Here is a 23,063-nt window from a genome sequence, read left to right as displayed (position 1 = left end):
CTGAAGGTGACAGAGTTTGGGGAAGATTTGAACAAGGGAATGACACAATTGGATATATTTTCTGAAAGATCATTCTGGCCGCTGTATAGAGAATGAAATGTTGGTTGTAGCAATGCTAAGGAGGGAAACTCAGAGAACCGTTAGAAGACTATTGTGCCAGTCCAGGCAATAGACAATGGTAGTTGTGTGTGTGTGTGTTTTGGGGGAATGAGGGACGCACAGTCAGTTTTGAAAGATGAGGTAGTTCTCTTACGTAATTTCTGTTTTCTGAGTGAAGTAAGAGTTGAAGTCATTAGCTGAGAATGAGGAAGTTGAAAAGGGAGGCATGAGTTTGTCCGTAAAGAGTGGGAAAGGTGACCTGACTTTGGAAAATTACTTGGAGTTTGGGCCCATGAGTCTAATGTGAGAGGAAACCATGTGGTCCTGTGTATTTTTGCAATGACTTTCACTTGCTCTGGTATGGGCAGAGAACTGGGTTTAAGTGGGGCTGGGATCTTGCCAGGTGAGTATGATGAAAAAGGAGAGAGAAAGCAGAGATTACACTGATGTACTCTAGAATGCAAACCTGGTAAGGAAGAAAGCCACAGCAGGAGGTGGTAGTGGTGGTGACCTGTGTGTATGGTTAATGGATGATAGAGTCCCCATGCTGCCAGAGACCTGCTGAAGTAGTGATTAAAGAAGTAAGGTTGGAAGAGGGATGGGGATTGCAGTCACCTGCTTAAAATGGAGACATTTGATATGTTGGAAATCACCTAGGCATGTAATCACTGACACAGGTATAATACAATATTTTTGCATTTGCTGGGTGTGTTTCTCTTCTGTGTCATTTAATGCTTCCGGGTTCCCAAAATAATCACCATGTTGAAAAGAGCCATGCACACTAAGAGTGAAGGACTTTATTTAGATGTTTAATGTTTGAAGAAGTCCTTGTTAGGGTTATCACTGTATACTGATGTTCTGGGGGTGTGATGGGGTGGTTAAAACACGTCCCAGCCCTTGGGCTCTGTGAGGATGCCCACAACCTGTGCATGCAAACATCAGCCCCCCTTGATGCAGAGAACCTTCACCATTCCCACACCGCTGATAGCTAGGGTTCGTCAGTGGGTGGTTCGAGGTTGTAGGGAGCCCAGGAGTCCCTTGGGCAGAATCCTGAGTAGAGCCGGGCATTTCTGGGTAGCAGCCGACTCTCAGTGAGTTCCCCCCACGGCCTACTTTTCAGTATGGGTTCCAAATTTTAATTTCGCGCAGGTAGAAGCCGATTTCCTCGCTGTGAGTTTGGAGGCAGGAGCTGATTTCTGCTCTCCAGCAATCCTGAAGTTCTCGTTCCTGGAGTGACCTAGAAGGCTTGCCCAGGGGGGAGTAGGTGCCTGAGCTCCTCCGCTGCGCTGCTGCAGGAACCAGGGGTGCGTCCCCCTTTCCTGATTCTTGACGTCAAGCTCCCACAGCCAGCCGCGTAGCCTCGCAAGAGCGGTGGAGAGCAGAGGGAGGGTGACGGGGAGAAGCCATTGCAGCAACAGCTTGGAGGGGAGTAGGACATTTCTTCCCCTAGAAAGACGGGAGCGGGAGCTAGAATCAAGGCGGAAGACGACCTGCCGGCTCAGGGAACCATTGGGTTGCAGCAGAGAAGGGTGGGGAGAGGCAGGGACTCTGCATGCAGCGCTCTGGCTCCAGCGGTGCCCGCGGGGAATGTGACATCAGCGGCGCTGGGCGCTTGCGGCTGGAAGAGGCAGCTCGCCTCGGCTGCACCGTGCACACCTCGCCCGGTGGAAGACGCAGACCCCAGCAGGCGGCCGGGATGTCGGCGAAGGAGAGGCCAAAGGGCAAGGTGATCAAGGACAGCGTCACCCTGCTGCCCTGCTTTTATTTCGTCGAGGTGAGTTGGCCCACCGCCTTGGCATAATGCAGATCGTCCGGGCAGGTCCGGAGCAATTTCAGGTCCTGGACAGTGTTCGAAGCCCAGAGACTGTGCCAGGGTGCGCGCCGCTGCCCCAAAATGCCCGACCCTCAGGGTTCTCGGTAGCTCGCCCAAGTGTGCCTATGAGTGCCTGCCAGGCCAGGGTGCTTGCCACTAGAGGTGTCGCTACTGGGTGGCCTGCAGGGGAGGGATACCTGTGTGAGTGAGTCTAGTTCCCTGGCCCTCGTGTCCAGCCGATGAGCACAATGTCAGTGCCCCTGAGGGGCCATGATGCTGATATTTCGGGATTGGTGTCTTCAATCTGTGGAATATCTTGGATTGTGTGAGTTTTTAGAGAGACTTCAAGTGCACACAAGCCATGCCCCCTGCGGATGAGTGCTGGGGTTGTTTGTATGGTGTTTGGATTATTGGCTGCTTTTTACCAAGTTTTCAAAAAAAAAAAAAAAACCTTCTATTATAATTAACTATGGTGCTCACACATCTACTTCTAAAATTGGATGTGCATCCCTAGGCACTAGTCTACTGGTCTTTTTCCACGGTAAAAAGAAAGTAGTAATAATAAATGACATCACTGATTTTACATGCTTTATATATGTGCATATATTCTGTGTTGAGCAGTGTTACAGATAAGCAATTAACATGCAGATGTATTTATAATGAACCTCTAACTTACAGAAATGCAGCATTTGAGGGAGGAACAATTTATGGGAGGGGTATAAAGACTGACAGGTACAGTGATTCCATGCACTGTGAGCCATTGCATTAGGAAGACATTTTTAAGAAGCAGTTTATTAAATCTTAGGTAGAAAAGAGATATGTTGGGGAGGTCTGGGGAAATCAAACATTTTAGGCATAAACGTGTGTTCTGTATAATTGGACTGTGGGTCATATAGAGAATTATCAAGACTGTTGCTGTATTATAAATATCTTTCCTTGGTCATCTTTCCAGCCAAACATGGAGGTTTTGTACTTCCAAGTACAGATAGTAGATTCTATATTTGATGATTGTTAGGTGAATCTGCGGTGAGGAATAGTCACTGCCTTGAAACTTGGGGGAAGGGGTGTTGTCAAACTGTTCTTACAGATAACAGCATATTTATAAAAATCTTTTAGGTGTAATAAATTCAAGCAATAATTTCAGTTTCAAGAAAGGTATATGTGACTTGCATAAGCCTCAGAAATGCTGAGTGTCTCCTTCTGTGACTCATAGAAAAGAAGAAAAATATTAGTCCTGTTGATTTAATTAATTGATTCATTTATTTTTACCCTTTCTCTTTCCACAAACGGTTGGTAATAGTTTAGAAAATTTTTTTCACAGTGGTTTACGTAACTATGTTGAAATAAAGAGCTTTCTCAAGAAAAATTGTGAGCAGCAGAAGATCCCACAACGAAAAGTGTAAAGGAATAGGAAGATGGGATATCTGCCTTCAGGTTAAATCCTGTCAGGCCACTTGTCGCTTTGCTAATCCACTGTGGTTTTCTACTACCAAACACTTTCATTTTATGCTTGGATATATTTCGTTTGTCTAGGAGAAATCAGTTAATTGCCGAGTTCCACCTCCTGGAAGGAGCACACCTCAGGTCAGGCAGAAGCTGACCACATGTCAATTGAAGCTATCTGGCTCTGAGGAAAGTACTTTTGTGAAAGAGGATACAAACCAGAAAATTAAAGACATGCCTTTAAAGAATCTGTTTCTGCACTCTTGAGTTACCTAACAGGAGAATATGTCCCTTAATCTAGAATTTTAAAAGTGAAAATGCCTTAGAGTGTATTTGAATTCCGTGTCTAGGAACAAACATCTCACAAATGTTACTTCTTGTTCATGAATGGAAGCACCCCAAATTCATTACATTCACCTTGACCCATTCAAATATTCTCTATGAGTTCTTTAGCAGTACAAACTGTAGAACAATTACTTGAAGACAATTCATGGAGTTTGAGTATTTATGACACTATGTCTTGGGGTAACAGACATCAAAGAAGAGGCACAAAATTGGATAGCAAATTATCTCATGGAGAATTAAATGCATGATGAACTACCCAACAGCCTTCAGAAAATGGGAGAAGACATTAGAATACCAATTTTTAAGGGTTGACAGGATGCACCACAGAGTTCTTTTGGAATGACTCATTTTGAATGACTCACTGCAGAGTTCCTTTGGAACGACCCTATGAGAGTGAACTTTACATCTCCTTTACGTAGCATGAATTAACATGTCAGTAAAATGCTTAATGCTGCTTTGCTTTACAACATAGTTTTCCAAGGTCTCAATAATTAAAATTAAAAAAAAAAATAAAAACATAAGTGAATCCCTTTCCAACATATGTCAGCCCAAAACACCTATTTCAAGCCTTATGTGTTACTTCAGACCATAATAAACTAACAAAAAGAGGCTAAAAGGACCAGATCTCGAGGACAAATGATTCGAGGTCTCAAATCAGTGATACCGTAGACAGTTCAAATATTGTCTTTCTTCTAGAAGTTCAGGCTGTTTTAAATTGCTGTTCATGGTAGGTATGAGATATGAAGAAACTGTCGCTGGAAGATGAAGGAGAAGAAACTTTAAGAGAGAGGCTATTATTACCCAGGGATGTTTTAGAAAAGAGCCTGAAATTCATAGGAGTTAAACAACTTTCCCAAGTGTAGAAAGCAAGGTCAGAAGCACAGCTGGGTGACTACTTCTCCCAACTGTGTATATAAAGCGACTTCCTACGGCTCCTTATTGGAGAAAATAGGAAGATGTCTTAGGCAGTTTGACTCCACCAGCCACTCCTTGGAAACCCTATGGGGCACTTCTACTCTATCCTATAGGGTCGGTATGAGTCAAAAACGACTCGACAGCAACTGATTTGGTTTTATGGACAGTCTTAGGCAAGGGCACATTGACAAAAATGATACAATTTTTGCTGGTAACAGACCAGCTTTCTCAGCTTGATTCATCCTCCATGGGGAGCCTGAAAGCAAGAAGAGTTGGTGAACAGTGTGTGCTCCCCACTCTGACTCACTAGTTAGCAGCTAGTGCCCCCTCACCAAGGTCCCATGCCTAGGTGCAGGGGAAGAGTGGGGATGCTGGCAGCTCATTTGCAAAGCATGTCAGGATATCTCTAATTGAATCATTATGGGTGGTGCAAATGGTTAAGTGTTGGACTACTGAATGAAAGGTTGGCGGTTCAAACTCACCCAGAAGACCCCTTGGGAGGAAGTCCTGGAAATCAGCTCTGAAAGTTTACAGCCTAGAAAGCCCTATACAGTTCAGTTCTATTCTACCACACCTGGGGTTTCCGTGAGTTAGAATCAAGTAGAGCACAACCGGTGGTGGTGATGGTGGTGGTGGTGGGTTAGGCCCAGTTGTCCAGCTGCTCAAATCAACTAATCTTTTCCCAGTTCACTAAACTTCATGTTCAGCAAACATCAAATTAATCGATAGACTTAACTTTTCTTGTATCATTTGTTTATGCTACCAATTGTCTGCTAAGAAAGGGGCTTATGTTTGATAGTAATTAAATATACCACTATTACCTGGTCATTTGAAAGGCACATAATGATTTCCAGGATATCACTGTCTAAACAAATTTGATAATTCAGCTTGGTATTATTGAACTCAGGAAAAGAAAGCTTACCTTGTTAAAGGCACTATCATGGATTGAATTATGTCTCTCCAAAAATGTGTATATTAACTTGGTTAGGCCATGATTCCAAGTATTCTGTGGTTGTCCTCCATTTTGTGATTGTAATTTTATGTTGAGAGGATTAGGGTGGGATTGTAACACCACCCTTACTCAGATCCAATGTAAAGGGAGTTTCCCTGGGATGTGGCCTGTACCACCTTTCATCTCTCAAGAGATAAAAGGAAAGGGAAGCAAGCAGAGAGTTGGGGACGTCATACCACCAAGAAGGCAGTGCCAGGAGTACAGCGCATCCTTTGGACCCGGGATACCTGTGCAAATAAGCTCCTAGTCTGGGGGAATACTGATGAGAAGGCCAACAGAGAGTGAAAGCCTTCCCCTGGAGCTGATACCCTAAATCTGGACTTTTAGCCACTTTGCTGTGAGAAAATAAATTTCTCTTTGTTAAAGGCATCCACTTGTGGTATTTCTGTTATAGCAACACTAGATGACTAAGACAGGTATTCTCAAATAAGCATATCCAAGGTATTATCGATTTGAACAGAAAGGCACTTAAAAAGGAATCTTCCACTGAAGAAAGGTTTCTCTTGTCTTTAAAGTTCCAAAGCACTCTCCAAGTGATAGCTGTATCACTTACAGTGGCAATTGCCACCAGTCACACACCTAGAATTAACATAAGATCTTTCAAGCTTAATAACCCAAGTATTGTAAAAAAAAAATAAAAAAATAAAATTTTTTTTTTATTTATTGTATGTGATAAGGCTGATTGCTGTATACCTGATGCATTTCCTTTATGCAAAGCTAATGGCCCAACCTGTGCTTAGACCCACAGTTTTATTCTCATTAGTCCCTTTTTTAAAGACATGAGCTCACATCGTTTCAGCCTGAAATGTAAACGAATGATAAATTACCTTTCAACCCAAAAGGCATGTGTTCTTAATATAAAATAAAGGAATAGGGAAAGATTATTTGCATTTAAACATTCTGCTTTGTAGCATACGTTTTTATTATTGATCTGATGTCCACTTTATGGAGGTAGAAGAATTATGTTTGACCTATATACAGTGGATATTTTTACAGGGCTATAGATATATATAGGAGTTTGAAATTTCTTGCTTTTCACACACATACATTCTCATGGGCATGCACAAACACAGACAGAGTGATAATATCATCTCTTTCTCCAGTTAGCATAAAGTAACAGTTATCTGAAGCATTCGAGATTCAGAATATTTCACTCAACAAAATTGAAATTATGCCGAAAGTTTTCAGTTGTGTGAATACTATACTTAGCAATGGATGTATTGCAGGATTTTGTTACTGTAGGTGAATTACAATAGTTTCAGTAAAAATGCCCTTGTTTGAGCGAAGACACCCTGGTTAGTTCCATCTGAGCACCATGTCTTGACACTGGGATACCTTGACAAAATCTAATTCACTTAAAAATTTTTTGCTTTCTTCCCATTGGAAACTGTCCACAGGTTCTTGATTCTAGCAAACATTAGCTCACAAGATTTTCATTCTAGCTGCTGTTTCATGTGAAAGTCATATAACCCATTTAATCTTCTTGCTGGGAAATATAGCCAGGTACTTCCTTTTGCATAAACTTTAGAATCAGTAAAAGAAAAAAAAAAGTTTAGTAGGATATATAAAATCATATGTCTGCACTGTATACACAAAAATAGTAGTGGTAGATTTTTTTTTTTTTTTCCTTTTCTAGACAGTCTGGTCAAAGAAGTACTCCAAACTCTGCCAACGGAGATGAGCTGGCAAATCTTTCCTCCTCTTTTAGAATTGCAATACTCAAAGTCCTTTGACAGAAAAGAAAAAGAAACAGAGAAAATAATAGATCCTAAGTTCTAGAGATACAGTTAAATAAGGACATTTCCACAAGTAACAAGACCAGTATTGAATGTAGGACCTGCTATTACAAAATTATATTCTGTTCCTATGCTCCATCACTACCTTACTGTGCCTCCATGGCCAAATCACTCACAATGCTCTTTGCCCTACTTTTCTGTAACAAGGTTAAAAAAAAAAAAAAGTTAGCTTCTATCAACTTCAAACTGGGGAGGAGGGTGATAATAATGATAGTAACAATAAAAAAATAACTAGTTTGCTAAGTCTCCTCTGTGTGACAGATGCAATGTATACATTATCTTTGGTTCCAAAAACTACCCTACCAAGAAAGTATTATTATCCTCATTTTTTAAGTCAGGAAATTGTAGTTCAGAGAGCTGAATAACTTTCTCAGAGACACACAGCAATTAAGTGAGGAAGTGTGGATTTGAGGGCTTATTGGTTCATCTTGCTCTTATGTTATAACACACTGCCTCACACATGCTTCCAATAATAAGGCTAAAATTAATGATGAAGTGGAATGAAGATGCCTGCATCTGCCGTTGGCCCAGCTAGCCACTGTGGTATCAGAAGGCATGTATTTGGAAGAAGTCTGGTTGGGACTCTAAGTTATCAGATAAAGATTTCCTCTTCATTTAGTGGCTGAAATAGCTTCACTAGTGCTATATTCTATTAAAAGTAACTGAGTTAAATCTGACATTGGTGTACAAAAGGCACAACGACTGCCCACCTAAAAAGATGCTTTCCTTTGAGAAAACACAAATGGCACCCCTGAGCCATGTATAGAGATTAATGAGGAGCTGTGGTGAAGAGTGAGAAGGAAGATTTGGGAGTGGAATAAAGTTTAAGTAGAATCTGTAGGTCTATGAGAATGATAGATGGTAGAGGAAAGAATCCCAAAGAGCTAATAGAAACAGAAAGGCTAGACTAAGTAGGACTGAGAGAAAAAAAAAAACCTAGAAAATAAAAGATAGAAATGAAGCATGTGTGTAGTACATCCAATCTACGAGCAAACTGTGGAGACCCATGCAGCCATTTGGGTTGTCTAATTTGGCTTGTTAAATAAAAGCATTTTGGAGGCATAATTATTGCTGCTTATCTTGAGAATATATTACAAATATTACCCACAGTAAACAGATTTCCTCCCAGTGTATGTATACGACAGAGACCATCTCTCAAAAACCTTCTCTATTAAAAAAAAAAAAAGTGAGGAAATGTCTTGTTAAAGAATTAAGCCAAATAAGATCATGTACTCCAAGAACTGACAGAGACTTAACAGGTCATCTGATCCAAGTTTTTTCTTTTTATCACATATGAGAAAATTGTGGCTTAAAAGGTTAACTGAGTTGCCAGAAGTTTAATGTCAGCTCAGGAATAGAACCTGGGTCTCCTGACTCCTGTTCTAGTGCTCTTTCCTAATTATTACTATTTCTAGAATTCCTCATATTAGCAAATTTCCCTTTGGATTACAACATTTAAAATACAGGTCAGCCTAACTCTAAATGTGAGTGAATTGAGCTAGTTGTTTGAAAGTTATATCTAAATAACTAAGGTGCGTCTTTCATCACATCACACTGGATTAAACCCTTAAAGCAATTATGCATTGGATCTTCTACTTTTCCAAAATTTTAGACTCTTTGGAAAGCATGGTAACCAGTAAAGATCAGATGATAGGCAGTGATATTTCTCTTTCCCATTGCCTAATCACCCTCCTCTAATTTCACAGAAAAGTAAAGAGGAAACATTGGAAGGAGTAAGAGTATAATTTTACATCATCAGTAACAACATAACTTTTAATTGTCCGTTACAGTTTTTTATATTGTTTTCACATACATTATCTCATTTGATCCTTTAAATATAACCCTCTGTCACAAATTGACTAACCGATACTTGGAAGGTCTAAGAACTTGCCTAAAACTCGAGTAGTTTTACTCTCTCATTTTGGCAACATAGGGGAAAAGAAAAAGTTTGTTGAGTCTTTAATTTTGAAAATCATGACTTTCTATGGTTTCTTCTAGAATGAATTACCTGGGGAAATGGACTTCAGGATAACTGTGAAATGGAGTAATTTCCTATTGGTCACGTGGATTTTAGAATATAGATGCCAAGGGCAGAAATACTGTTTTGGACATAATTAATGTTGAAATGTTTTTCCGCTCAGTAATTAGACACTGCACCAATTGCTGCTTAGGTCTGTTAATGTTAGTTACATTTTTTTTCTCTTTCTCCATTTGTTTTTTAGTCACAAAACCATGTCAATCAAAATAAAGGAGGATAATTGTTTTCTTATTTACTATAACAAGATGGCTTACGTTTACTTCTTCTAAAAGTGACATTAAGCCATTTAGACATAAAGAGAATCGGGAATACAAGTATTTCAAAGTAATGTATCTTGTGAAAAAGGAAGACAAAGTATTAGTGCATTTAACAGTGTTGTTTGGAATTAGGGTTAACAGAGATATCTGTGGATATACTGTCTACAATGTCTTGCTGTCCCCAAAGCCTATGCAATGGAATTGCCTTAGAGGTAAAATCGCTACTTGATAAAGTCCTAGTCACACTTCAAGGAGCCTGGTGGTGCAAGCATTTTCCAATCTGTTGCTAACCTAGAAGTTGGTGGTTCGAACCCATCTAGTGGCTCTGTGGAGCAAAGACCTGATGAACTGTTTCCATAAAGATTACATCCATGAAAACTCTATGGAAATGTTCTACTCTGTAACACATGGGGTCACCATGATTTGGGGGGCTGACTTGACTGCAGCTAATAGCAAAAATAGTCGCACTTTAGGGATAAAGTCCAACAGGCACCAATCCTGTATTTTCTCCAATAAGCGATGTTAAAGTGAAACTCTAGGGTATAACCTGTTTATACTTTCATTTATTCATTAAATAAATATTTCCGATTGCTTATTACATGCCTTTTGGTTAAATTAATGGGAATTTTATGGAACCATTACTGGCATAGCTGCTAGTGCATAGTAGACTTTGAATAAATTTTCACTGAATGGATGGATGGAATAAAACAGTACTAATAACTGTGGTGCCCTGGTGACGTAGTGGTTAAGAGCTTGACTACTAACCAAAAGGCCGGCAGTTCAAATCCACCAGCCGCTCCTTGGAAACCTTATGGGGCAGTTCTATTCTGTCCTGTAGAGCCGCTATGAGTCAGAATCTACACGATGGCAATGGGTAATAACTATGAACATAAATTATTCTTTAACTGTTTTTTTCGGCCAGCGGAGACATTTTTATTTCTAAAGTAAGCACTGATAAACACCCTGTCAAAGATATTATTTGGCCTTGTGGATTCTTGAAAAACTGAAGATTAAATCAGTGTCCAAGGTCTATATGAGTCCTTATTTCTTATTTGTATTTATGCTCATTTTGTGATCTAGAGCATATGTATGGATTATTTGAGATTTGGGGCTTCGACAAGAAGCATTGTTGAAGCAAAGAACTTACCGTATTAATTTTTCATAGGAAACCATTTTAGTTATATAAGGCACACACACCAGCAAAGACAATTTTTTGTGTCTGAAGTTGAATAAACTATTAGATATCAATTTTTAGCTCTTTAAAAAGTACATAAGTTTTTCCTTTGGCCTATTGTAAGCTTTGTAATTTTGGGCAAATCACTCACTTCCTCCAAGCCTCAATTTTCTTCATTTGTAAAATGGTGAAAATACAAAATACAACAATCAGTGTCGTTGTGACCCTTTAATACAAATCATATAATACAGCTAACAATTTTGAATGTGCAGTCAGCACCTAGTGAATGAGTTCTCTTTCTCACTTATGCATACCTCCACCTCTATCTTGTCTTGTCTGTCTTGTCTAAAGTAAATTTTCTCTGTGGCTTCGGATATTACTAGATTCCCTGGTGGGGGGTTTATTTACCTTATCTTTTTTAAAATCACATATTTATGTTTTATGATGTGCATACAATGATAGAGTAGTTCATTATAATGTATAAATATATAAAAAAACAAATATTGGAATACATGCTCTTTTTTTATTGATGGGGTACACACACACACACACACACATACACTCACTCACAAAATGAATACTGCTTGTCTTGAGTACCCTTACTTAACCTAGTCGGTGCAGGAGAATTCACATTTACTGAGCACCTACTATATACTAATGTGATACTCCACTGCACTTTCTCTCTTGAAGGATGCTGGTAGTTCACACTTAATAAGACTCTGCCATTCTCATCTTTCCTGAGTACTATGGTACCGCACATGGACTTGTCAGCATCAGGGACTATCTAATGCAAATTGCATATCTCCTCATGTCTCAATATAGCCACCTATGAAATGGAGTCCCTAAGTGGTGCAAACAGTTAATGTGCTCAGCTGTGAACCAAAAGGTTGGAGGTTCAAATCACCCAGAGGCTCCTTGGAAGAAAAACCTGGTGATATACTTCCAAAAAATCAACCACTGAAAACCCTATTGAGCATGGTTCTACTCTGACACAAATGGGGTTGCCACATTTGGAATCGACTTTACAGCAGCTGGTTTAAATGAATGTTGTTGTTGTTAGGTGCTATTGAGTCTGTTCTGACTCATAGCAACTCTATGTACAACAAAAACAAAACACTACCTGGTCCTGTGCCATCCTAACAGTGGTTGTTATGCTTGAGCCCATTGGTGCAGCCACTGTGTCAACCCTTCTTGTTGAGGGCCTTCTTTTTTGTTGACCCTCTACTATATCGAGCATGAAGTCCCTCTCCAGGGACTAATCCCTCCTATAACATGAGATGTGGTCTCACCATTCTTGCTTCTAAGGAGCATTCTGGTTGTGCTTCTTCCAAGACAGATTTGTTCGTTCTTTTGGCAGTCCGCGGCATATTCAGTATTCTTTGCCAACACCACAATGCAAAGACATTAATTCTTCTTCAGTCTTCCTTATTCATCATCCAGGTTTGCATGCATATGAGGTGATAGAAAACATCATGAGTCAAAATATAAGCCAACCTTTGGGAATAAATGGCCTCATTTAGACATTTAAGGTGAGATTCATTGGAATTATTTCTTTAAGGAGGATGGATATAACCAAAAGAACTAAAAGTTTTTTTTTTTTTTTTTTTTTGTCCCTTGGGTGATGACCTGGAGACTCTGATATTGTAGCAATTGAAGTTTGAGTGATTTAAACAGGGAGGACTTCCAACTGTAAAGACTTTTATGTAGATTATAAAGTCTTCTTCATGGGAACACTACAAAATGGTAACTGCAATCTGTTTTAAATTGTATGCTACAGAAAGATGAACTTTTAAAAATGCTCCTACTCCAAGATCTTATTTGGTTTCTAGTATCCATTTAAATTTTATATATATGAATAAAAATTATTTGATGGTGAAATAATCACAAGTCTCAGACTTATTGTGATTACTTCATCGATAATATTGATTCCAGTGAAGTTTTAGATAGGTAGACTAGGAGATAATTAAGGAACAGTTCCTTTTATTATTGCTTTTTTACCTTTATCTAGGACAATGCAAATATCAGGGACCACATAGTAGGCTCTCAGTAAATTCGTGTTGCATTAATTGTTGTGTTGGTCGATAAATCTATTAACTTCATCATTGCAGATCAGGAGATAGAGCCAGGACACAAACCTCAGCTTTGGTCTTGGTCTTGGCCTTAGTCTTTTCTAGCTGACCTTGAAGTCCAGACGCCCTTTCAATCCTGTCTAGAAGCAGGTAAGAAATTGCTAAGAATTCACTGCCCAGGTGTATGCTTCAACATGATCAATAAGGACCAAGTACAGCACCTCCTAGAAGATTCTGGCTCTATGGGGTATAAAAGACTTTAAGAACTTCTCATTCCAAAGTTCACAGCTCACTCTTTCTTCCTTCTTTAGTACCCATCTACCTTCTCAAGATTGTAGAGGTCAGTTAGCAGAGTAGAGAAGGAAGGAACAATATGTAGCTTGTAAGAGGAGATCCCAAGAAGTACAAAGGCTTTATGAGCTGTGCCTCAGACCCACAGTCTCTTCTTGGCAGCCAGCAATGAGCTGTTTCTTCATTGTCCAGGCCATGTTAAAAATCACAGAGAAGAGATTGATTTCCAAGAGTAAGTTGTAACTGTTGGCCTCAACATACCAGGTGGTTTGGTTGTCAACAGCAGAGACTGCTCAAATTTGGTGTATGAGCGGGGGTCAAATGAATCTCTATTGTTATGGATATTCTTTAAAGTAGAATGGATGGGAGTTTGTTTTAAAAATTTCACTAGCCACAACAGCACTACTTAAAGGTCCCTTCATCTTAGAGACCTTTCCATTCTTTTGGACCATACGCCAAGGATCTGAAGGAGCTCTAGTAGTGCAGTGGTTAAGTGCTTGGCTGCTAACGAAAAGGTCAGTGGTTCAAACCCATCAGCTGCTCCATGGAAGAAACATGTGGCAGCCTACTTCTGTAAAGATTACAGCCTTGGAGACGCTATGGGCAGTTCTACTATGTCCTACAGGGTCTCCATGAGTGAGAATCCACTCGATGGCAATGGGTTTGGTTTTTGGTTTGGGCCAAGGATCCGTACGTGGTATCAGGTAAAACTTCAAGTCTCCTAAAATTAGGTGAGGGAGGGCTTCACTTAAGTTATATGTATATATAGTCTGATCTCATTTGCTGTTGGTTCAAATCAAGGTTTCCCAGGTTATTGTGCCAGTTAAGCAATCCAGCAGCATGGTTAGATTTATTCATTTAAGCCTTTTGTAAAAAATGTTCTTTGTCAAATGTACTTACATCCAATGCTACGTTGTATGTGGTTTGTGTATACTGTTCTCTTAACTTTTTGAAGCATTTCACAGTGAAACAGATAATACAATTATACATAATATATTCACAGTTTTAGGATATTGGAAAATAAACTCAAAGTTGCTAATGTACCACATTAATATCTCTCCTTCAATATTTCTTTTATGTCCATCAATACCTTTCAAAGATAACGTTCAAGTAAATAAGGCCTTAAGCAGGGTTGAAAAATCTTTTATCTTAAAGGTGGGCTCTCAGTAAGCATCTAAGTATGCTGGAAATAAGGTTGGAAAGAGAGAGGTTCGTGATCCGTTGCTAGGTCTTCATCTCCACAATTAGATTAGAAATAACTACTCCGTATAATTTGCAGGTCAAATAAAATACTTCAGACAATAGTAAACACTCAATACATATTTGTTAAATAAATTGATTATTACACAGTATAGAAAAATATAAACTGTTTTATGCATACGTAAAATGGTATAATGATAAATTTGGTGCCCGAATTTAGTAAACAACTTGAAAAAAATAATTTCAATATACTGATGGCCTCTAATTCAATCATTTATGAGTATATAGCACAAGGTTATATGTTACTCTAGATCTCCAAATCAGAATTTTTCCTTTTTTATTCCATCTAATGTATCTCAAGAACAGAATTTCCAGTTACATTTCATTTCCATGGCCTTATGACAATGATTTTCTTTTTCCTTAACTCCTCTTTTATTTGATATTAAGAAATATGTATAGGACCACAAAGGTACATTTTTTTGTAAGATTCTTCAGGGTGAAATCTATATGTTTCTCTACAGGAATAAAATTGTCCCACTAATAGTGAAAATTTTAATCTGAGTACATGAAGATCTTACCTTTTTTTAGGAGACATAATAACATGTACGTATAATACCACTCACAGTAGAAACAGTAAGGTGGCATTCACAGAATATAAAGAAAAACATTTTATACTAATTTATTTTTTGCTATTTCTCAGTATCTTTGGGAAAATGTATGTAGTTGGTAGAAGTTTCTGTGAAGAAGCAGTACGTACAGTGGTTACCAACATGAACTTGAGATCGGGTAGCTTGAGTTTGTAATCCAGCTAAGGAGGTGTATAACCTTGGGCAAATCACATAATCACTTTGTGTCGGGTTTCCTCATCTGTAAAATGGGGATAATAATAGTATCTTCATCAAAGGGCTCTTGTGAAGATTACATTAAGACGTGAATTTTTTTACATGGTACCTGGCAAAATACTAGTAGCATTAGGTTGCTTAGTATTCCTATTTTTGAAAGTCAGCTCTATGTTCTAAAGGAAAAGAAATTACAACAGAAAGAAGGATTTAAAGGCAATTGCTCTTACAGCTGAAACACAGGCCCTCTGCCTCAGGTCTTATTTTCTAATTCGGTTTAAAGAACAAACTGCTTTCCAAGACAATGCACATCTTTCAGTGTCTAATTATGTAGGAGGAGCAAATTTTCAGTACCCGAGGTTAAGGCTGGTGATTACAAGGCCTGCTGCCCCAAGCTGAATGCTAGATCAATATTCAGGTAATAAAAAGCCACTTGTCATCATTTTAGACTTTACTGTTACATTGGTGAATGATCGTAAATAGTCTTTTTAGAGCTGTAAAAATGTAGTTCATACGCAGGCATAAAGACATAGAGTAGATTCTTCCCATTAGATCTAACATATGTATTAGGTCTGTTAGCTCTTTCCTATTAATTACTGATTTGAGTTTCTTGTGTTCCTTAATGCTAATAAAATCATTAGAATTCCAGGAATTCAAAACAAGAAACATTTTCTTTGGGTTTAAATAAACAAGGATCTTTGAACTGGGTGTTTTTTTTTTTTTTCCTCATATTAGCCACATTATGAAAATCATATAAACAATTGACATCTCAGTTCAAATCATTCACACATATATTCATTTATTCGACATCGAGTACATCTGCTATACCAGGTCCTTCTCCACACTAGGCCCTGGGGATAGAAAGGTGAGTGAGACAATTTGTCTGCTTTCAAGAATCTTGTCATTGAATAGGAGAGAAAAGTAGAGCGACAATAGTCACCCCATGTCACATCTGCTATGACAGAGGCATTCACTGGGAATATCTCTGTATAGTCAGAGAAAACGATCCAAAATTAAAGACAGAAAAGCATCTGAAGCCCTAAATGTGCCCAATTCCTGGTATTTCATAATAGGAACAATTTACTAGGGAAGGCAGAAGTGAGAATACAAGCAGAGCACATTCAAGATGTAATTAAAGGTTCTTGGGATACTGTGCAGAAGTCCTGGCATGGTGCAAACAGTTAAGCACTCGACTGCTAGCTATAAATTTGGCAGTTCAAACCCGCCCAGAAACACCTTGGAAGACAGGCCTGGTGATCTGCTTCCAAAAGATCACAGCCGTGAAAACCTAGGGAGCAGTTCTACTCTGCACACATGGATGGGGTTGCCATGAGTCAGAATCAACTCCACGGCAACTAACAATTACAGGTTATTACACACATACACACATATGCAATTAAAATGACTTTGGAGGAACTGCACAGGTAAGAACCTTCAAGACCTTGCTATCCCATACTAGTAACACCGTGATCTGAAAGTGACCCTTCCCCTTTTGTCTTGGTGCCGCTTAAACCCCTTGCACACATGGCCACCTCACCCCTTCCATCCTTTCATCTAGCATTCACATTGAAGCCTAGGGTCATCCTTTCCTAAAAAGCATCAGACTATTGACAGATGGCGACATGTGGCAGAGTGGCAGCACAGTGGCACATGCTTTCAGGAATTCAGCAGATTAGATTCTAGTGACTAGTCTTGCCACTGAGAAGCCAGGCAAGCTGTTTAACTTATCTGGGGCAAGATGTTCATTCTAAAATGTGGATTAAAGCTCTGAAGGAGAGTATGAGAATTAAATTAGATATTTATAGGGAAAATGTCTAAACATCCAATAGATGTTCTTTTCTTTTTTTAGGTTTGAGTAGGGGTTCAATGGGGTTTAGGTGTTCAACAAATTCTACTTTCAGTAACTTAGAGTGAAATGGGTAGGAAGAATAGGTCTTAATTCTGAGTAAAAGAAATGATTTTCATGTTTGAGTAATGGGGAAGAAATGGGAAGAGAAAGTGTTTAAGGGTATTTCTATCAGCAACTGGCTGGCTGTTTTCACATTGCACACATTTCCTAACACAATCACTTGGGAATTACAGCCATTGTGGCAGTGTTAAGAGAAAAAAAAAAGCAAATAAAAATGGGTTGAAAACCACAAGCAAAGCAGTTTAGAGCATGTTTCCTGGACTTAGGTGCCTGAGCAGGAATCTGGGCATTTCCACTTACTGACTTTGTGACCCCTGGGCAATTTATGTAACTTATCTCTACCTCAAAAAGAAGCCCTGGTGGCACAGTGGTTAAAGCACTCTCTTGGTAACCAAAAGGTCAGCAGTTCAAGCCCACCAGACAATCTCTGGGAGAAAGATGTAGCAGTCTGCTTAAGTAAAGGTTACAGCCTTGGAAACCCTATGGGGCAGTTCTGCTCTGTCCTATAGGATTGCTATCAGTTGCAGTCGACTTGATGGCAGTGGGCTTGGGTTTTTTTGGGGGTGCTTTATCTGTACTCGACTTTTCACATCTATAAATTGGGACTAATATTAGTACTTGCTTATAAGGTGTGGATTGACACAGTAATCTATTAGAGAATTTAGCACAGTATCTGCTACCTAAGTCCTCAATACATGTTAGGTATTGTTAAGAAATTGTCCAAGTTCTCATATCTGTAATAGTAATTTCCTAATTTCTTTTAATTAAATTACTGAACACCTAAAATATCCAAAGCATGGTGTGAATTACAAAATTCCCACTTGTGAATACCTGATCTTCAGACAGGAGCTCGTAATAGGTGTATAACGATAATCCAAGACAGAGTAATAGGTCAGACAGTGAAGTTATACACGAAGTACATGAGGCGGGAGTCTTCAACTCTGAGTGCAGAGCATGAGGAGGATTTCAGGGAGAAAAAAGTATGTGGACTTAGCCTGGAAGAATGAAGACAATCTTTATGGGAAACAAATGGGAAAACGTGACTTAAAGCAGAGACTATAATATGTCTTCTTGGGAAATGAGTATAATCAGAACATGGGTTGTATCACTGAGTTGGGAAAGTGGAGCGTAGCTACGGTAGAAAATTAAACAAGAAAGTCAGCTTGAGGGCATATTATAAAATATCTTAAATGTCATTCAAAAAAAAAAAACACTTTATTTCATTATTAGTGGGGCACACTTTATGATTAGGGAAGCAGGACCAGATGTGAATTCTAGAAAAATTAACCGTGGAAGCACTGTGAATGGTTCAAGAAATTGTAGAGAGAATAGAGAAGAACCCGTGCATTACACAGGGCAGTGAGAGTGTGAAAAGAAATGGGAGGAACGTTTGTTAAATCATGACTATGCATGCAGAATTTTAGAACTAGATGGCCACATGAGAAACCGCTCATTTCATTGATAAGAAGTGACACCCATTTGCTCCCTGTAGAAATGAGACCCAGAAAGATTAAGTGTTTGCCCCAAATCCCAGAAGCTAATGGGCTGAATGAAGGAGAATTTGGATTCTCCTGTTTCTGAGGCCAGCATCAGCTCCTCCCTATTACAGTGCCCTGTTTTAATTTGCACCTCTGCATGCCATATAAGCTACATCCATTAGATGGAATCTCACACCCTCTGTAGTTAGGGGCTGACTTGAGCACATTTATTTTTCCTAGAGGTCCTAAATAGTTCTTTTAGAAAAAATGCCCTAAAGAAGTTGGGCAACAGTCTGCATTTTTTTCTGTGTAATTTGCTGTATTTTTCTGTACAGAGCTACATATTCATTGCATGCTAGATAGGTTGCAACAAGATTTGTCTGTTATATAACCTTTAACTTTACTTTTTAGAATAAAAATGAGATACTTCTTAATGATTAGTTTAATTCTTTTTGGGTTAAATAGCCGCTATGAGACGGAATCGACTTGAGGGCACTGGGTTTTTTTGTTTTTGTTATTGTTTTTTGGAAATAGCAATACATAGTTAACACTTTTGAAAAAGGCTTTAAAACTAGTCTAATGAATTTTTTATTTTTACAATTCTCTTTCATTCCTATTTTACTTGGTTGTAGTTATACATACTCTGATTTTTTTATATATATAATTTTTGTTGGGCTTTAAAGGAAAGTTTACAGATCAAGTCAGTCTCTCACACAAAAACCCACATACACCTTGCTACACACCCCCAATAACTCTCCCCCTAATGAGACAGCCCATTCTCTCCCTCTACTCTCTCTTTTCATGTCCATTTCACCAGCTTCTAACCCCCTCTACCCTCTCATCTCCCCTCCAGGCAAGAGATGGCAACATAGTCTCAAGTGTCCACCTGATCTAAGAAGCTCACTCCTCACCAGCATCCCTCTCCAACCCATAGTCCAGTCCAATCCATGTCTGAAGAGTTGGCTTCAAGAATGGTCCCTGTCCTGGGCCAACAGAAGGTCTGGGGGCCACGGCCACTGAGGCCCTTCTAGTCTCAGCCAGACCATTAAGTCTGGTCTTATGAGAATTTGGGGTCTGCATCCCACTCTTCTCCTGCTCCCTCAGGGGTTCTTTCTTGTGTTCCCTGTCAGGGCAGTCATCAGTTGTAGCCGGTGATGTTGTTTTACCTAACTGAAAATAATAAACAATTTTCCACATCTCTATATAGTTTTTATAATTTTTTTTTATGTTTGTTGACTAATTAGCCATATTAATACATTAAAAGTTATTTTTTCTACGACTGAGGTTTTAGATTAATTCCAAATTCTCTGTAGTATAGACAAATGCTAATCTGGACATCCTTGTGTGTATGCTGACATAAATATCTTTCATATTCTATTGATTATTCAGACCAGGACTGAAACTCTTAGCTTTGACAAATCAATACTTCATTAATATATTAATATTTCATTTTTGTTCATTAGCTATAATTTTTCTTTGTCTATTTAGTATATTTGTCAAACACAGTTGAGGCAAAAATCTTCTAATCTGTTTGGTTTTTTTTAGTTTTATTATATTGCTAATGTTTGTTTTAAAAATTTTATAGACTTTTGTAATTTTCTTAGTTTCTTCATAGCTGAGAAAGCTAAGATTTCCCCTAAATAAAATATTATTTTTCTGCAGATGTATCAAATAATTTTCGTTTTTATCTAAGTACTCCATATGAAATATAGTGTACGAGTACACATTATTTTTCAAATTGACATTACCGGTGGTAGTCCTATATTATCAGTATTATTCATTATGATTTTCCTTTCTTTATGATTCATAAATGATTATTTTATTATGTATATATTCTTATATACAAATAATAATTCTTTTGACCTTTGAATATGGAGCATAGGTACAGTAGAAAATTAAAAAAGAAAGCTGGCTTCAGACCATATTATAAAATATCCTATATGTCATTCTATATCTATATTTTGAACCAGATCACCCACATTTCTTCGTTATTTTTGAAAACTAAACATTGAATACTGTTATAGACTCATTTTGACCTATTATTAATGAAAAGAATAATGGAATATAGATTTTTAAAAACATGTAAATTACATGTGTATATATTCTACATTTTTGAAGTAAAAAAAAAAACCCATTGCTCTCTGAATTTACCACAATTAGGATGAAATAGTATTATAAACTATACTCTGTTAGTAGTTATTATTATCGTCAATATGTGAAGAAAAAAATTATTTGTGTTAGATACAAGGTAAAAAATATTATGAAATATCATTAAGGATTCCAGGTAAGTAAGAAGAAAAAAAAAAAAAAACCTGTTGCTGTGGAGTTGGACTCATAGCAACTCTATAGAACACAGTAGAACTGCTCCGTAGGATTTTCAAGGAGTAGCTGGTGGATTCGAACTGCCAACCTTTTGGTTAGCAGCTATAACACTTAACCAGTGCACCACCAGGGCTCCAGGTAGGAAATAGAAAATTCCCTCATCATTGTGTACTGACCTGTGACAACCTCCTTAGTATCCACAGACTTTAATAAAAATTGCATTGATCTGATAATACTTGTTTCCAGTTTGAGTTTCATTTTGATATGTTCTATTAATGCTCTAATTTTCACATTTTGTATTAGTTTTAAATACTTATCAAGATTGATTCTCAGACACCCAGTTTAAATTAGTTGTTAGTATAGAATGATCCTTTTTCTCCTTTTGCATGTGAGTAGCATTAATATACACAATTAAATTTTTTGACTTCTTGTGACATTACTCATACCAAAACCAAAGTAATTTAACTTTGAAATTTTTCGTGCACATGTTCTTCAAAAGGGAGGATTATGCTGTCTCATTATCTACGTACCAGTGACTGTGCAGCCTTATACCTCTGCTCTTGGCTTCTCCCCTGAACCCTAGATTCAGGCCTGATTCCCTTCTGGATGACTACACTTGGACAACTAAGCGGCGCCTCGATTTTCCAGAACAGAGTTTTAGATTCCTCTTCCCCCAGCTTCCTCTGGTCTTCCACTTTTCAGTAAATTATACCATTGGTCCAATTGTTTATGCTTGAAATCCTTGGAATCAGCTTTTCTTTCCTTCAGTGACCAACCTATTAACAAGTCCTGCCATTTCTGTCTCCAAAATCATGTTCAGAACCGATTGACTATATCTCCTGTAAAACAGCCTAGTAAAAGTTGCCACCATCTTTTGGCTGGCCTACTAGAACAGACATGCATCCACCAGAATGGAAACTCCTTGATAAAGGGATGTTCCTCTGTTGTGTTTACCATTGTACTTCTCACACTTAGAAAACTGCCCAGCACATAACATTGTTACTTGCCATGGTGTTGTCTCTGGTTCATGGTGACCCTGTGTACAACAGAACAAAACATTTGCCAGTCCTGTGCCATCTTCACGATTGTTGGTATGATCAAGAGTCTATTGTTACAGCCACTGTGCATTTTGATTGTCTTCTAACCTAGGCGGCTAATCTTCCATTACTGTATCAGACAATGTTCTATATTAATGTTCTGATATAGTACTGGAAGTCAAGATTTTCGTTGGCTAATTTTTGGAAGTAGACTACCAGGCCTTTCTTCCTAGTCTATCTTAATCTGGAAGCACCTCTGAAACCTATTCTACCATGGATGGCCCTGCTAGTATTTCAAATACCTGTTGCAGAGTTCCCAGCATCAAAGCAACACACAAGCCACCACAGTATGACATAGTTGTAGACATACAAGGTATTTGTCTTAGTTATCTAGTGCTGCTATCACAGAAATACCACAAGTGGGTAGCTTCAGCAAACAAAAATTTATTTTCTCACGGTTCAGGAGGCTAGAAGTCCTAATTCAGGGTGGCGGCTTTATGGGAAAGCTTTCTTTCTCTGTCAGCTCTGGAAGAAGATCCTTGTCTCATCTGAGCTTCTGCTCTAGGGCAATTTTCATGTGGCTTGGCATCTCTCTTCCCTCAGCTCTGCTCTGCTAACTTGTTTCACCTCTTTTATATCCTAGATACAGCCTACACTAATCATCCCTCATTAACATAACAAAGACAACCTGTTCCCAAATGGGATAATAATCACAGGCATGTTGTTGCTGTTACCAAAACCAAAACCCAGTGCCCTCGAGTTGATTCCGACTTATAGCGACCCTATGTACAACAGAATGAAACACTGCACAGTCCTGATCCATCCTCACAATTGTTTCTATGTTTTAGTCCATTGTTGCAGCCACAGTGTCAGTCCATCTCGTTGAGGGTCTTCCTCTTTCTCACTGACCCACTACTTTACCAAAGATGATGTCCTTCTTCAGGGACTGGTCCTTCCTGATAACATGTCCAAAGTACGTGAAATGACGTCTTGCCATCCTGGCTGTTCTTCTTCTGAGATAGATTT

At 38.6% G+C, this 23,063-nt stretch overlaps 1 protein-coding gene across 1 annotated transcript in view; it reads left to right on the top strand.

The window, feature by feature from the left end:
• Positions 1–1,499: 1,499 nt before the first annotated feature.
• Positions 1,500–23,063, top strand: part of PLPPR4 (phospholipid phosphatase related 4) — a 45,802-nt gene continuing 24,238 nt past the window's right edge. Inside the window, exon 1 of the mRNA XM_049875735.1 lies at positions 1,500–1,873. Within this exon, the coding sequence (XP_049731692.1) occupies positions 1,652–1,873 (222 nt within the window). The 5' untranslated portion in view covers positions 1,500–1,651. The remainder of the gene's footprint in view (positions 1,874–23,063) is intronic.

Source organism: Elephas maximus, chromosome 3, assembly GCF_024166365.1.
Source record: "Elephas maximus indicus isolate mEleMax1 chromosome 3, mEleMax1 primary haplotype, whole genome shotgun sequence".
NCBI lineage: Eukaryota > Metazoa > Chordata > Mammalia > Proboscidea > Elephantidae > Elephas > Elephas maximus.
This window is presented reverse-complemented; position numbering and strand designations above follow the sequence as displayed.